Source organism: Protopterus annectens, chromosome 4.part0, assembly GCF_019279795.1.
Source record: "Protopterus annectens isolate FY-2018-M chromosome 4.part0, PAN1.0, whole genome shotgun sequence".
Taxonomy (NCBI): Eukaryota; Metazoa; Chordata; order Ceratodontiformes; family Protopteridae; genus Protopterus; species Protopterus annectens.
The window spans coordinates 1,981,109,067-1,981,125,488 of NC_056733.1; the positions used below are offsets into that span (position 1 = coordinate 1,981,109,067).

Consider the following 16,422-nt stretch of genomic DNA (forward strand, 5'->3'; position numbering starts at 1 on the left):
TGTAATTAATGTAGTTTTGATATGTACTATGGTGTTTTGAAAGAGTAATACTGCTTTATCAATAATGCCTTTTGTTTTATACTATTATGATGCTGTACTGTGCTGTATTTTCAGGCTGTGGCTGAAAAGGCTCCTCAGAGCAGTTCAATTATCTGATTAGCAAAAGTCAAATAATGCTAAAACTATATATTTCTTGCATTATTTGTATGCACTTTACCATTAACGAGAAGATGAAGGTTGACCCACTGTTCCAGCTGTGCAGCAGGATTCTTCAGCAGTAACATGTAGGTGCCTGCATGCTGCTCTGAAATATCATGAATCGCTAATGAGGCCTGTGAAGGCTTACGCCTTTGAATCATCACCATGTTAGAGGCAATTGGCTTCCCATCCTTATACCTGAAAATGACAAATTGAAAGAGGGACTGATATGGATAGAAACTTTTTTTTTTGACACACAGTAATAATTATGTTCAATAAACAGCCATCACATGGCACAGGTTGAGAAAATAGCAGTGTACATGTATATTTTAGCCACATAGCATTCAGAAAGCAAACAAAACATATGCCTGTATGTTTTTATTTTAAGTGAAATGTGCTATTTTTAGCAAACCAAGTGGATCTTGGGTTTAGTAAGTCTCTAAATGTTTTCATGCTATTTAAGTTTAATACTTATGAATACTCTGCCTGTATTATATTAAAAGAACACTTGTAATGATGTAACAATGTCATTTTGAGCAAGATGCTGATTAACTTAAAGATGGTTCTAAGCAATTTACACAAATGCGTAGGTAGAATTATTTCTGGTAAACTAGTCTGAAAAGAACAAACAATATATTTTATTTGAGATACTTCACTTATGATTTAACATCCTTAATCATTTAAGGATTCTGCTTTTGTCTGTATCATGAGTATAAAACAAAAGGTACAAGGTAAGATAGAAGCACTTATACAATACAAGAAGAGTTTCAGTATGTCACTGCCAGCCCAGTTATCTTCAAGACCCAGGCTACTGAATTTTATCATATGCAATCAGTATATGGAGAACTTAAAAATGATACTGATCTGGTTGCAGACTTTATTCTATATAAATTCATGGCTTAACTTGGCTTTTGTGCATAAGTCAAGCCTGCTGTCTAGGTACTTGTAACTTCCTTCTGACGACTGTTTGCTCACCATGTCAATAGACCCTCCATCAGTCTGCTGGTATTTGGTACATTTGGCCAGATGCCCAAATTGCATGACCTTAGTTTGCACTATGAATATGCAGCTATCTAGTCACAGTCATAAATACATCTTGGTGCTTATCCCATGTGAGGTACAAGAAGCAGAGAGCTGCACACAAGAATACCCTGAAAAGAAATGATCAGAAGATGAAGTGTTGTAGGACCTCATTCTTCAGAAAAGATAGCTCAAAGAGAGAGGATCATGCTACTTTCCTGATTGGTTATTGCTGAAATGAATGACTGCAAGGAGAGTTGTTAATGTTGTTTAATGTCTTGGTTATTTACTCAATGATTGCTTCACTCTACTCCTGCTTATGAATTCTATATGGTTATACATGATGTGATTTCAATCACTCATGTGTTTACTATAATCATTTTACTGGGGATTTAGACCCTTGAAATGAATGTTTCTGGGAAGGTTTCTGTGAAATAGTGGATTGTGTGTCCAGACTGTCTAGAAGCAATATTGCATACTAGAATTCAATATGCTATACCCCATTGATTCTGTTTTCATTTCTGTTGGATGACCTTGAAGGTAAAAGGTTATTTGCAAAACTCCAATCTGAAGCCATTTTTGAAGAACAATATTCTGTAGAATTTGCTCAGTAGTTGATGAGTACAGTTAGTTATTTTATGAAAACATCTCTGTGACAGAACATTTAAAAGCAGAGCAACTATCTTTTGTATAACACTGCTGAATAATTCATATCAAATCACAACGTACATTTTAATGCAGAAACATTAAGTTATATCTACAGATATTCTAGCCATCTTACAGGGTACTCATCTACAAAGAGCTAAAATGATTTATTAGGTTTATACTGGAATCTCTTGTCATGTTGTCTGCATGAGGAGATGTTTATTTTATAATCTTTTATAATCTTGTGTTCAATTGTTTTGGGGTATGCTTTGTGCTTTTTTAATATAATTTCACTTTTCATATCTGTAGTGGGAACAGATGGTGTGCAGAAATAATTTTTCCTTTTCAGAATTCATTTATCCCTGTTTATTTATTGGCTAGTTTCCAAGACATTTAATGCTTCATATGTGAAATGTTGGACTTTTCTGAGTGCATGTTTAGATCTGTCTAAACATGGGTGAACTTGTTATATTGAAGACAAATGAAACAAGTGATAACTGGCATTAAACTGAACATGCTCAAGACAGGAGCAAAACCCTCCTAAGGAATTTCCTTTTTTTGTTTATGATTTTCATGGACTGGATATCATGGTCAGGAGGCATGAAAACAACATCTTTGTTGTTTGGGGTCTATATTAGATCAGCGAACGCTTAAAAAAGTGAACGCTGATTGATCGAACTTATGTAAGCGAAAGCTTACAATCTCAAACTGTCAGATCAGCGATTTTTTTCCTAGGGCAAAAAATTGCTGATCCAAAATACATACGCACAACACAAGCACACCAAACAAACAGCAATCCATACACATACACCTAAAATTTGACACCTAACCCTACACTAAACTATACACACACTGCTAACTATCCACTTACCTTAACCCAAACCCTAACCCTAAGGTCCATCACTATCGCACACTCACCTCACCCGCTCCCTAACCCTAACTCACCTAACCCGCCCTAACCCTCACGTCCACACAATCACACACATACCTAACCCGCACCCTAAACCTAACTCACCTAACCCACCCTAACACTCACATCCACACAATCGCACACTTACCTAAATCTGACTCATAACTTTCCACCACAGCACTGAAAATACCAAAGCAACAGAAACGGACAACCAAATTCTTTCCCTAGGAAAAAATTTGGGTTTCTGTTGCTTCGATATTTTAAACATTCGTTTAAATAAGTTTGATCAATCAGCGTTCGCTTTTTTAAGCATTTGCTGATCTAATATAGACCCATTGTTTGCAGATGACAATGCCCACTTAGCCTTACGTGATTATGCTCTCCATTGTGTATTGCAATGAGTATGAAGCCAAAATGAAGAAAAGCAGCACCTTTAAATCAGGTGACATAGTTGTCTCTTGTAAAAGACTAGACTGATCTCTGCAGATGAGGTGGAAACACATACTTCAGGTGCAGGAAAGTATCTTCTGGTCTTTTTCATAAGTGAGGGATATAGGTAGACTGGCAAGCAGATGTGGACAGCAGCAACAATGCAGCCATTTTACGTAACTGTTAGAAAAATATGTATTTGAACATGTATAAAGTGCTAGTTTAAAAGCAAATAGTATATAATGCATTTTATTCTATTTACAATATGGCAATAAGAATGATTTTACATGTAACTGCTTGAAGCTTTGGAGCTGCAGTGTATTTGAACGCTGACCCTGGCAGTAGCCAGCTCAGCAAGCTTATGTTTTTCACTAATGATTATCTGCTGGGTCAGGAAAATTAAATGTATAAAGCATTGAATATTCTTATTCCTTCCTCTGAGGTAATTAACCTTGTGAATGTATCAGAGATAAGACACAGCTGCTAAAGTAAAAGTTGCAAGAAGAACAAAGAAGTATATTACAAGAGTGAACCGACTATTGTATTCAAGCTAGCCTGAGACCTTGGAAGAGTAACATTTACAGAAAGACATTATAACGAACCAGGTGCTTTGCAAGGCTGTATTATTCCCATGGGAAAACTTTTAAAATGTATAACATCAGCTTTTTCTTATGAATAGAATATTGTAGACCATAGTGATGTAGGTGCCCTGTGACTAACCACGTCAGTAAGGTGGGCACAGCCTGAATGTAAGACTATATAAAATTGTGTATTTCCTGCATCATGTCAGACAAAACTCTGTACTTGTATGGTTTTGCCTCCTGGTGTACACTAGTAAACTTTTGCATCTGAGCCTCCTGTGTTGTTATCATTTGTTTTATTTAACAGTTTGGTCCTCCTTGAACCGGAATTCCCTTGGTAAGCTGCAGATCAGAGTGTATCGGTGGTTGAATACTGCAGGAGAAGTTACCAAAAGGGTTCTTCTTGAAACACAAAGACCTCCGACTGAATTGTCGTCTTGAGAGGCTGGCCACTTTCTGATCTGCGGCCGAAAAGCGGTCTCGAACTGGTCGACCCAGGAGGCTCAGGTAGGAAAATATTTGCCTTTTTTCTGTTTTAGATCAGGGACCAGGTTACAGTAAATGTCATTGTCAGAGATTTGTTATACAGATCAGGGACAAAAGGAAATTACTGTATATTTTGTCAGAGACCAGGGAAACAGAATAAGGTAGGCAGTTATTCTAGATAAACTGTGTAAGGAACTAAAATACCACGTGGTGAAAAGGGTTATGTAACATTTTTTTTAGAATGGGAAATCAGTGTACTAAAAAATCGCGAGATCCGCCCCTAACTGATGACGCAAAATATATGCAATTACAACGGACTGATAATGTAAGGTATTATACAAAATGGGTTAATAAATACGGATTTGATGGTAAATTAAACAAGATTTCATTAGTTAAACTTTTAAAACAGCTTAAATCTGACGCAGAAGGTCAGGCAAAAAAACAACAGTGATTAGGCATTCCTCAAGCACATAGGTGGATTGAGGAAGTAAACCGAAGGGAACAGAAAACTAAAAATGCAAAAACATTATTTTTAGACAAAGAGGATAATAATACAGTAATAGCGATGGCCCCTCCTCCGCCCCCTTCAATGCCTTTTTCAGGATATGAAGCAGGAGGACAAGCTGGTCCACCTCCATGTTATCCTAAAGTTACAAGAGTACTAAAACCATTTGTTAGAGATCCTATTAAAACTAGGTCCCAGACACGTAAAACACTTGGGGACACAGACTTATATCAAATAGGGAGAAGCACACTAGAAGAGAGTGAGGAAGAAATCTGTCCACTAATCGAGGTACCAAATCCTCAGGCAGGACAAGAAGGGCAGCACCCAACTCTTCTAGTATATAGACCATGGACACCGGAAGATATTCGGAAAGCTACAGAGGGAATCCCTCATCCAAAAGTTAATTACACAAAGTTTTTACAAGATTTACAAGGTATGAGACTAAGTTACCACTTGAATGGGGAAGAAGTAGAAAAGGTAGTTAGACAGATTGTGGGTCCAGACTGGCACATGATTTGTGGCACCTGGAATCCTCGTAATGCAGAGCTTAAACAGATTAGACAACAGAGTCAAAGGTCTTACAGACCGAATTTCTGAAAAATGGAAACCTAGAGCAGATTGGACTTGCATTAATCAATGCATACAGCAAGAGAATGAAACTGTAGATGGGTACTATGGTAGATTATTGGAATGTTTCAATAACCATAGTGGTATGGCTATTCCTAAAAATCAGACACATGATACCTCATATAAACAGCAACTGAAAAATGCGTTTTTGAAAGGTTGCATTGCACCTATCAGTAGCTTTATTACAAAGCATATGATAGATCATCGAACAAGTAGGCTACAAGCCTTACTTGAATATGCCAGACATGCTGAAAGACACTTTAATAGTAAAAAGAAAAAGAAGACACAGGTCTTCACAGCTGAAGACGGAGCAGAGGTCTTTGTAAAACAGTCAGGTAAAAAGGGTAAGAAAAATACCCAGGGAAATAGACAATCTGACAAAAGGTCAGAAGATTTTGAAGAAAGAAAAAAGAAAGGTGAGTGCTTTAAGTGCAGTAAGAAAGGACATTTAGCAAGGGATTGCAGGCTAAATAAAAAGGTGACTACAGAAAATAAAGGTGATGAGGACTGACTATATGATAGTGATGAAAATCAGAAATCATTAGGGAAGGAAAACAAACAAAGGGCAAACGTAAATGTAGTGGAAGGAACAAAGGAAGTGCAAGCAGATGTAGAGGATGAAGAAAGTGAAATTTTAGATTTGGCATTACTGAGCTTGGAGCTCTATTTGGCAGACACAAAACCGGAAGTTACACTTCTGGTGGAAGGAAGGGAAGTGAAATTCTTGTGTGACTCAGGAGCGTCACGAACTTTGATACACCCTTCAAAGTTACCAGAATATTCTGAATCACCTGACTATATATTAGTGAAAGCAGCAAATGGACAGCTATATAGGGAGCCACTCTCCCATGATATAGCAATAACTGATCCTGTTTCAGGCATGACTCAGAAAAGTAAAATTGTAGTTTCTGCAAAATGTCCAGTAAACTTACTGGGAAGAGATCTTATGCAGATATTTGGCATAGCGGTGGTTCCCACTATGCAGGGTATGGAGGCACAAAGACAAATGGATACTTTTGTGGTGCGACCGGAGGGTGAAACGTTTTACTGGTACAGCCAGGACCTAGTTACGACTAGTACAGGGGCAGTAACCCAGGAACTGATGAATGTAGCCATCAGTAAGGCCCCCTCCCTTGACACTGACCAACAGCATTTGTTACATTGTACTCTATACTACTGTAGCATGCCAGGACCTGATAAAAAATATGAGCAAGAGTTGTTCAAAAATCCTCAGGAATTCATGACACTGTACAAATCTAATAGACTACCACATGTCAGCTTGACAAAGAATAAGGATGTGAGATGGGCAGACTTAGGAGAAAAAGTAACAAGATGGGAAAAACAAACTGATTTAGAATTATCAGAACAGGTAATACAAAAACAGAAATTGAATTGGCTAACACAGACACATCCAGCTGTACACTTACAAACTAGTGAAGACAGCTGATTAGCATTCTTATTAGAAGAAGAAAAAAAAGCCTTGTGTGATATACCAAATATTCTTTGGTCAACAGGTAAATCAGATGTAGGACTTATTCAAACAGCAGGACCAGTAACTATTACACCAAAATCAGCATTTAGACCACAAAAAAGACAATACCCCTTGAGGAAAGATGCAGAGCAAAGAATCAAGCCTATAATAGCAGCATTACTCAAGGAAGGAGTACTGGTAGAATCTCTTGATTCACCGTGTAACACCCCTCTATTTCCTGTTAAAAAAGCAAACGGGGAATGGCGGATGGTACAGGATTTACAAGCTGTAAACAATGCAATAATACCCAGAGCACCTACGGTGCCAGACCCACACACTTTGTTGAATGATTTAAAACCACAACAAAAATATTTTACTGTGGTAGATATAAGCAATGCTTTCTTTTCAATACCTATACATCCTGATAGCCAGTATTGGTTTGCATTTACATTTCAGGGTAAAAGATATACCTATACTCGGCTACCGCAGGGATATTGTGAAAGTCCAACGATATTTGCGCAAAAAATGGCAAGCAACCTGGCAGGGTTTACTCCACCAGGAGGTAGTCAGATTCTACTTTATGTAGATGACATCTTGCTAGCAGCCCCTACCCAGCATCAATGCAGGGAAGATACGATAGCATTATTGAAATTTTTAGCAGCACAAGGACACAAAGTAAACAAAAGTAAGTTACAACTTTGGAGAAAACAGGTTAGATACCTAGGATATGTAATATCCAATGAAGGTAGAATATTAGACGAAGACAGAAAAACAGCGATTTTTACAGGCACCTAAACCAGCAACCAAGAAGGAAATGATGTCCTTCTTGGGAATGACTAATTTTTGTCGAAGCTGGATATCAAACTATGCTTTAGAATCTGCTCCACTGGCTGATTTAATATATAAAACACCAATGGCAGCACAAGATGTATTACAATGGACACCTAAAGCAAAAGCAGCTTTCTGCAGACTAAAACAATTGATAGCTTCATCACTAGTTTTAGGACTTCCAAATTACCACAAAAGATTTTTTCAGACCGTAGATTGTAAGCAGGGATACATGATGTCAGTTTTGACGCAACAGCATGGGGATAAGCAACGCCCCATAGCTTACTATTCATCACAGTTAGATCCAGTGGCACGATCATTGCCTCACTGTGTGCAAGCAGTAGTCGCAGCTGCAATGGCAGTACAGGCTTCGGCCTCAGTGGTGTTGTTCCACCCTCTCACATTGAGAGTGCCTCATGCAGTCGCGATAATTTTACTGCAAGAGAAAATAGCATATCTATCTCCTGCTAGACATCTTTCATGTATGACCATACTGCTGAGCCAACCTCATATGGTAATTGAACGTTGTACAACATTAAATCCATCAACGTTACTTCCAACTCCTGTGGATGGCACACCACACAGTTGCCTGCAGGAAATTGAGCAAATAACTTTGCCCAGACAAGACCTTACTGATATGCCCTTAGATGATGCCGAGGTGACATTTTATGTGGACGGTTCATGCAAAAAGGGTCCTACAGGGAAAAATCTAGTAGGGTATGCAGTAGTCACAGATACAGAGATTTTAGAAGCCCAACCCTTACAGCATAACCTGTCTGCTCAAGCAGCAGAACTGATAGCCTTAACACGGGCTTGTACTCTAGCGAAAGATAAATGTGTGAACATATATACTGACAGTCAGTATGCTTTCTCTACCGTGCATGTTTTCGCACAGCAATGGAAAAATAGGGGAATGATAACATCTACTGGCAAACCGATTAATCATGCGCAACTTATTTTGAACTTGTTAGATTCCATTCAGTTACCTACTAAAGTAGCTATTTGTAAATGTTTAGCTCATACAAAACAACAGGATGCAATTTCAAAAGGAAATGCAAAAGCTGATGCAGCTGCAAAGCAAGCAGCCTCAGACTCAGAAACTTTACTTTTAACCGAGGAATTACAACCCTCTGAGATTTTAGATTTAGAAATGTTAAAAACGATGCAGACATTAACTACAAAAGCTGAGAAACAAAAATGGGAGAAACGAGGTGCAATCCTCAAAAATGGACTGTATATCTCCAAAGAGAAAAAAACAATATTGCCGTCTAATTTATTTAGATATGCAGCTTTGTTGAGCCATGGGCAGTGCCATGTCTCAACAGGGGGGATGGTACAGTTAGTAAATCGAATATTCCAAACATATGGATTCATAAACTTCACACAAAAATTTTGTGCAGCATGTCATATCTGTAACAAACATCATGCACAAGGAGCATTCAAACCCAAGCAAGGGAGTTTTCCTGTACCACCATATCTGTTCCATACTATCTGTATGGATTTCATAGAACTAAACAAATGTGAAGGGAAAAAATAACAAATAAACTGTTTTGCAGTTAAACTCTTTTTCAGATAAAAGACAGACCAGACCATTGGAAGCAGTGCTGACCCCAGGGTCCTGGGTTTGGTTGAAGGTCACGAAGAGGAAGAATTGGGCGAGTCCAAAGTGGGAAGGACCGTACCAGGTACTGCTGGCGACGCCTACTGCAGTCAAAGTTGCTGAAAGGTCGTCCTGGGTCCACCTGACGCACTGTAAACCGGTAAAGAATTTTCAGCTTGATAAACATTTTGTGACTGACACACAACAAAGGCAGGATGGCCAAGAGCGAAATGAGTAAAAATACAGATCAACCCGAAGATATTGTTTAATCATCTTGCTAACTATGCATTTATTGACTATGATTGTGATGACTTTCCTTTGTTGTGGTTCTTCCTACATATAACCACACAAGTGAAAGTGGAGAAACGTGATGAACTGTCTATAGACTGGCATCCAAACTTTAACACATACCTAGCTATGAAGCGTGTATATGTAGAGACTATGAACATTTCAAATTGCTGGGTTTATACTGCCATACCAACAGCATATGGAGGACTGTTGATGTCCGCTGTCCCCTTGGGGATAAATGAGACTTGGGAAAATTTACTTTTTGATACAGGTTCTGTAAAATCACAGGACAAAATTGCATTGTATTTGCCTATTACACAGAGGGGAATTGTATGTTTCTATAAGAATGATACACTCCAAGTGGGTTGGAGTAACTGTAACATAACTATATCTTATAAATGCTATATTAAAACTAAAGATAAAAGCACTATTTGTAACGCAAATTATGATTCATATTTGAGCTTAATGAAAACAACATTAAGTGAAGTGCAGAGAAATCCTGTCTTGCATAAACAATTGTCTGTTATAGACAAGAAAATGTTTCATTCAGAACTAACCCGCATCAGTACCAAAGTAGAAAACTGTTATTTTATTTGTGGGAAAAAAGCATACAAATGGCTACCTGAGAATTGGTCCGGCAGTTGTTTTTTGGGTTATCTGGTTCCAGCTATAAGGCATACTGCAGAATTACCTCTAGGTAAGATACGAAATTTAAGAGATGTAGCCCGAAAACCTGAAGATCCAATCGGAAAACCTGTAAATCCAATGAGAAAAATCGAAGCTGGTTGGAAGAACCATCATTCCGTGAAAGATAAAGAAAAATTGACTCATATGGACTTGAGTGACAGTGTTATATCCTGGGCTGGAATATTTCCAGCATATGGAGCAGTCAAATCGATCTGGGAGTTGAGAAAACTGTCAAGCTTCTCAAGTAATGAGTAACGCAACTTTTCTGCTCTCGAACTAGTGACTGATGAACTGAATGCAATGAGAACTGTTGTGCTACAAAATCGAATGGCTCTTGATTAATGATCACCTAGAGGTAATACAGCAGGTATCGGCCATGACTGAACCAGGCCCAAACCCACTGACGAACTTTTTCCAGAGTCTGTTTGGTGGGTGGAGTTCTATCCTAATGAATATTTTGATTGCTATTTGTGTTGGTCTGCTCCTATTAGGAGCATGTGTCTGTTGTGGGATCCCCTGTATGAAAAGATTAGTCAAAGATTTTGTTGATATATCTGTAACTGAAACTTTGTACCAAGACATTGAATTGGAACTATTGATTCCAGACGAAACTTGTTTCGAAATATAAACTAAATGACTTGCCTAGTTAAAAGTCCTTAAAGGAGAAGGCTAGGAGACGATATAACATTGTTTATGTTTCTGAATAGAATAAAAAGTATTAAAAGGGAGGAAAATGTTAGAAAAATATGTATTTGAACATGTATAAAGTGCTAGTTTAAAAGCAAATAGTATATAATGCATTTTATTCTATTTACAATATGGCAATAAGAATGATTTTACATGTAATTGCTTGAAGCTTTGGAGCTGCAGTGTATTTGAACTCTGACCCTGGCAGTAGCCAGCTCAGCAAGCTTGTTTTTCCACTAATGATTATCTGCTGGGTCAGGAAAATTAAATGTATAAAGCATTGAATATTCTTATTCCTTCCTCTGAGATAATTGACCTTGTGAATGTATCAGAGATAAGACACAGCTGCTAAAGTAAAAGTTGCAAGAAGAACAAAGAAGTATATTACAAGAGTGAACCGACTATTGTATTCAAGCTAGCCTGAGACCTTGGAAGAGTAACATTTACAGAAAGACATTATAACGAACCAGGTGCTTTGCAAGGCTGTATTATTCCCATGGGAAAACTTTTAAAATGTATAACATCAGCTTTTTCTTATGAATAGAATATTGTAGACCATAGTGATGTAGGTGCCCTGTGACTAACCACGTCAGTAAGGTGGGCACAGCCTGAATGTAAGACTATATAAAATTGTGTATTTCCTGCATCATGTCAGACAAAACTCTGTACTTGTATGGTTTTTTGCCTCCTGGTGTACACTAGTAAACTTTTGCATCTGAGCCTCCTGTGTTGTTATCATTTGTTTTTATTTAACAGTAACTGTGGTGATGAAGGGAGAAATGAATCACGGGATGAAACTTTCCTTTAATCAGTCAGTCGATATTTCAATCCTCACCTATGGTTCTGGGCTTTAGATGTTGATGAAAGTAGGAAATAATGGATGCAGACAGTGAAAAAGAAGTTCCTGTCCCAAGTAGCGAGGCTATGCTCAATGACAAAGTAAGGAGCTTGGAAATCCAGAATTACATAAGAAAGCAACCATTGCTCTTCCATGTTTGAAGGAGTTGAATTAGATGGTCTGAACATCTTGAGAGGATGGCCCTGGGCATCCCTTAAAGAAGTGTACTAGTTATATCTAATTGGGAGAAGGCCCTAGTGTAAAGTGACCACAATTCTCACCTTGCCTAATAATGTCTGGGGTTCTCATAAGGTGAGTTAGGGATTGTTGCCTGAGTTAGAGATGTTTGATCCATCATATGCAGCTTGATACCACTAACAATTCATGCAGTTAATCTGTTTACCCTTGATAGTCTGATCAGGATGACTACACACCTTTAGTAGATTTTAAGAGTTTTCTTGCAGTTTATGTCTGAATATTCTGAATGGCTATATCTTTCTGCCTCTCTTTTTTTTTTTAAACAAAAGAGATGTTTAATAAATTGGTGGGATTATCCCCCTTAGAGAATTCTTTTTCAGTCCATTTCCACGTCACAAAAATACTGAGATTTTCATTAACAATTGTAAATGAGCCATATGCATGTACTCTGGTTTTAAATGTTTAGAATAATGTCATGCAGTGTCAAGTGTAATGCAGTTTAAACAGTGGTTTGACATCTTCACTGGATTTGGCCTGTAGTAGTTTAGCTTCAGCTAAGGATGATAAAATATTAATTTCTAACCTGTCAATGATCTTGTGCTAAGACACTACATTATTCTGTGGATATGGCAATTTACTTATTTTTATTTATTTATTTAACATTTGTTTACTGGGAAAGTCCGACTTGGAATGAAGCCAATTTTCAGTGGAGGCCCAGGGAGAAATACTCTAGACACATGTCTTTGTAACGTGGGAGGAAACTGCAGCATCCAGAGGAAACCCACACGAACGCAGGAAGGACATGCAGACTCCACACAGAAGGCACTCCAGACGAGAATCAAACTGGAGAACGTCTTGCTGTGAGGTGACAGTGCTACCGCTACACCACTGTGCCATCCTTCAGCTTTAAATATTCTCATGTTCTCAGTCAATTACCAAAATTACATACATTTTAGCCTAGTTATATAAGCAACTTTCATTGATATTAATTGCTGGAATTGTTAAGTTCTGTTTCTGTCTTATTTCTGTATTTGTACAAGTATGTGCATCATAGTTTCATAGGTTCATAGGTAGGTACTAGACTATCGGTTAAGGGTATAATGGTCGGAAAGCAGACTTATCTGAAAAGGCAACTTCATTTTGATAACATAGTCTTTATAATCAGAATTTGTTACTATCCAGTCATGTCTTTTATGATCTTGAAGCAAAAGCAGCACTTAGTCATGACTTGGAATGTAATTAGAAGATACATAGATGTCTAAGTATATTCATGCATCTTTGGACAACTTTGCTTCTCAAGGCATATGTAGAAAGTTTCCCTTACACTGAAAGAGAGCTCTTCCTAAAGAAGGCTGTCTGCCATGGCCTGACAGTGTAATTGGATCAGGGGTTTAGGGCACTGGAATGAGAGGGGAGTCCAAAAGCCAGTGGTCATTTCATGATACTCCATTCTCCTCAGACAAGGACAATATTATTTTTAATAACATAATGGATTTCACTGAACATGTTTGGAAGGAAAATCTCTCCCCTTCCTCTGCTGCTCTTCCATTTCTTTCTCCTTTCTGAAAGATCCACAAAGTGAGAAACAAGATTTTAGCCTACTTGGACAAGTAGCTGAATAGTTCAACCATCTCTATATGCCAGATATTATATATTTAGGCTACAAGACAGAATTCTGTTAAGGCCCTGGCTTGTATGCCTCCAAGGGTGTCCTAATTCCTCCTTTTTAAACTGAAGTTTCTTTTGAAAAAGAACCAAATATCAAGAAAAATAACAGAGTTGATACCAGCCCATTACAAGTACTTGGCTTGATATTGTACACTACTGTTTTGTTCTTGGAGTATCCAGCCTCAACAAGAGCCTTATAATGAAGACCTTGTGGTGGTTACTGTACAGTTCCATCTTTCAAATACAGCTCTGGGGGACTTGAGTGGTCACTTGGAATCTGAGTGATACATATTACCACATTTCAGCAGGTTTCTGAGTTTTTAGGTAAGCAATAATCAGTTCTGCTTTACAGATCTACTCTTTGTAAACACACTGGCAAGTAAGGGTATCCCAAAATGCCTTCCTCCAACGAATGTGGTCCTCAGAATGTGGATGAATCACTTTTATCTTTTGTAGATGACTTTCTCATTCCGGCCTTATTCAGGTCTCCTACAATTAAGTGATGGACCTTTTGAGAATTGTGATTCCATACTTGGATTTTTTGCAGTTCATAGTGAGTAAAGCTGGTACTTTAGCTGCAAAAGGCATTCCTGGGGACCTTTCTGGATAAAGTGCAAAAAATTAATAAAGGGTCTGTTAATTTTGTTTAAATTGGGTTCTAGTCATTTTAGCCTATCTGCCAGCCTTTTTATGAGATTCCGGATCGCGTCACTTAGTATCTTGGTGGTGTGGAAAGCCAAGCTTCATCTGAGGAAGGTATGGCATTATCTTTGGAATATATGTGACTACTTGCAGGACCACTTAGACCAGGAGATGCTCTTACTGTCCAAAGAAGGGCACTGGAATATAACATCTGTGACACAGAATTTGGATAGGTCTGTCTTCCTTCCTCCATTAAAGGTTCTGTTGATGGTTTTATCAGTTGTGGTATGAATGCTCACCTGGATTCTTGCCAAGCCCAAGATCTTTTAGTTTTCCTCACAGATGAAGCAGCACATCAAGCTTTATTTCAGCAGTAGTTTTGATGTTCATGTAGTTATCTAGATGGTAACAAACACCATGGTGACATGGTGCATAGACAAGGCAGTGCTATTTTTTCCAACATATCAGGACTGCTATACTTCCATAAGACCTTGCACTTCAAGGTTTGACTAATGACTACAGACTTTTCTGGAAAAAATAATTTTTATTTAAGTGCTTATATCTAAAAACATTATTTGAGTCAGATACATCAAATGGTATATATATATAATTAGAAAAAATAATAAGTGATATCTAGAACTCCCTATGTGAAATATGTCTAAAAATAAATGCAAAGTAAGAATAGTCCATATAAGGATTCTAAACATAAGTAATATAAATAATTCAAATCACAAAACTGAATTCTGAAAACACGTGTGGGTGCGTGCGGGTGCACACGTGTGAGCACATACACACACACACACACACACACACACACACACACACACACACACACACACACACACACACACAAACACACGTGCACACAAAAAAACTGCTGCAAAACAATCATTTAAAGTCCAGATGATAAAATTACACTTTTCTGGTCTTTTGAATAAAATATAGCTATAAAACGGAAACCATCAGATAAAGCAATGCATTTAAATATCAGTTAAGCTACTTTGGACCTGGATTATGAATGGAAGCTCATCCAGATGTGTCTCAGTTTTTGTCATCCAAGTGAGGTTTCTCAGAGTTTAACCTACTTGCTTCCAAGGAAATGCACATATTTCAGTGTTTTGCAAACTACATCACAGTACACTGACAAGACAGGGCAAAAATTTCTTCTACTCTTCTCTTGATTCAAAGATTTCTTTTAAAAACAGGAAAAAATGTTAATAGAAGAATACTAGGCTAGCTGCCCTGAAGGGACATTTTAAGCTTAGGCAATAATCCACTGTCAGAATCAAACCCTGTACCTTGTGTCTATGAGGCAGAGATCAACCGATGTGATCTTAACTGCATCTCATTGTGGCCAAGGCTGCCTTAGGACTGCTCTGCTCTAAATAGTGCAGCTCAGCATCTCTCCCTGCTTTCCAGAGAAAGGAATCCAAGCTCTTCTTCATTCTATTGCCTGATGGCCCGGAGGTTGATATTTTGATTCCTCATTAGAATCCTTTTTTTCATCAAGTGACTAACAACATAAAAGAGACAAGAGATTTTTGTATTTTGTAGTATGAAATTTTAGCTTCCAAAATGGAACAAATCTACATTTTGGTGTAAAGACAATAATTATAATTCCCCTTTACTTGTGACATATGTTTGTTGAATTACCTTTCTCAGTTACTGCCTTTAGGTCCTTCTTACTCTTGTTTTGGGTCACTGTTTTGCTTTGTTGCTTGTCATACTTGGTGGCCTTCCATGGTTACTTGTCAACAGAAACTATAACTTACTTCTCAATGGAAGGCACTTCTACCAGTAAGAGAGCTATTCTCTCCCGTGCTTTTCTATTTCCTTGAAATTTGCCACATGAATGATAATGCATTCAGCAATAATTTTTGACAGGAGGCATGGGTGGTTTCCTTAAGATCTGGCTACATCTTCTAACTCTTCCTTTACATGTCACATCAGACATTACCTTGAAATAAATGAGTCAGGTTCCTTCCTGTTATTACTGCCCTCAGTATGCTGGTGATCTCATATTGCACTTGATGATTCCCAATCATTTGTGCTTATATCTGTAGGAGCGAACAATTTAGGAAATGTAATCAACTGCTTGACTCCTCTACTAAAGA

The 16,422-nt window shown here is 37.9% G+C and overlaps 1 protein-coding gene across 3 annotated transcripts in view; it reads right to left on the reverse strand.

Moving 5' to 3' along the window:
* FLT4 (fms related receptor tyrosine kinase 4) overlaps window positions 1-16,422 on the reverse strand; it is a 1,292,248-nt gene that overhangs the window by 578,195 nt on the left and 697,631 nt on the right. For all 3 annotated transcript variants that reach the window (XM_044069598.1, XM_044069597.1, XM_044069599.1), the window contains exon 9: window positions 218-396. In XM_044069598.1, the coding sequence (XP_043925533.1) occupies window positions 218-396 (179 nt within the window). The remainder of the gene's footprint in view (window positions 1-217; window positions 397-16,422) is intronic.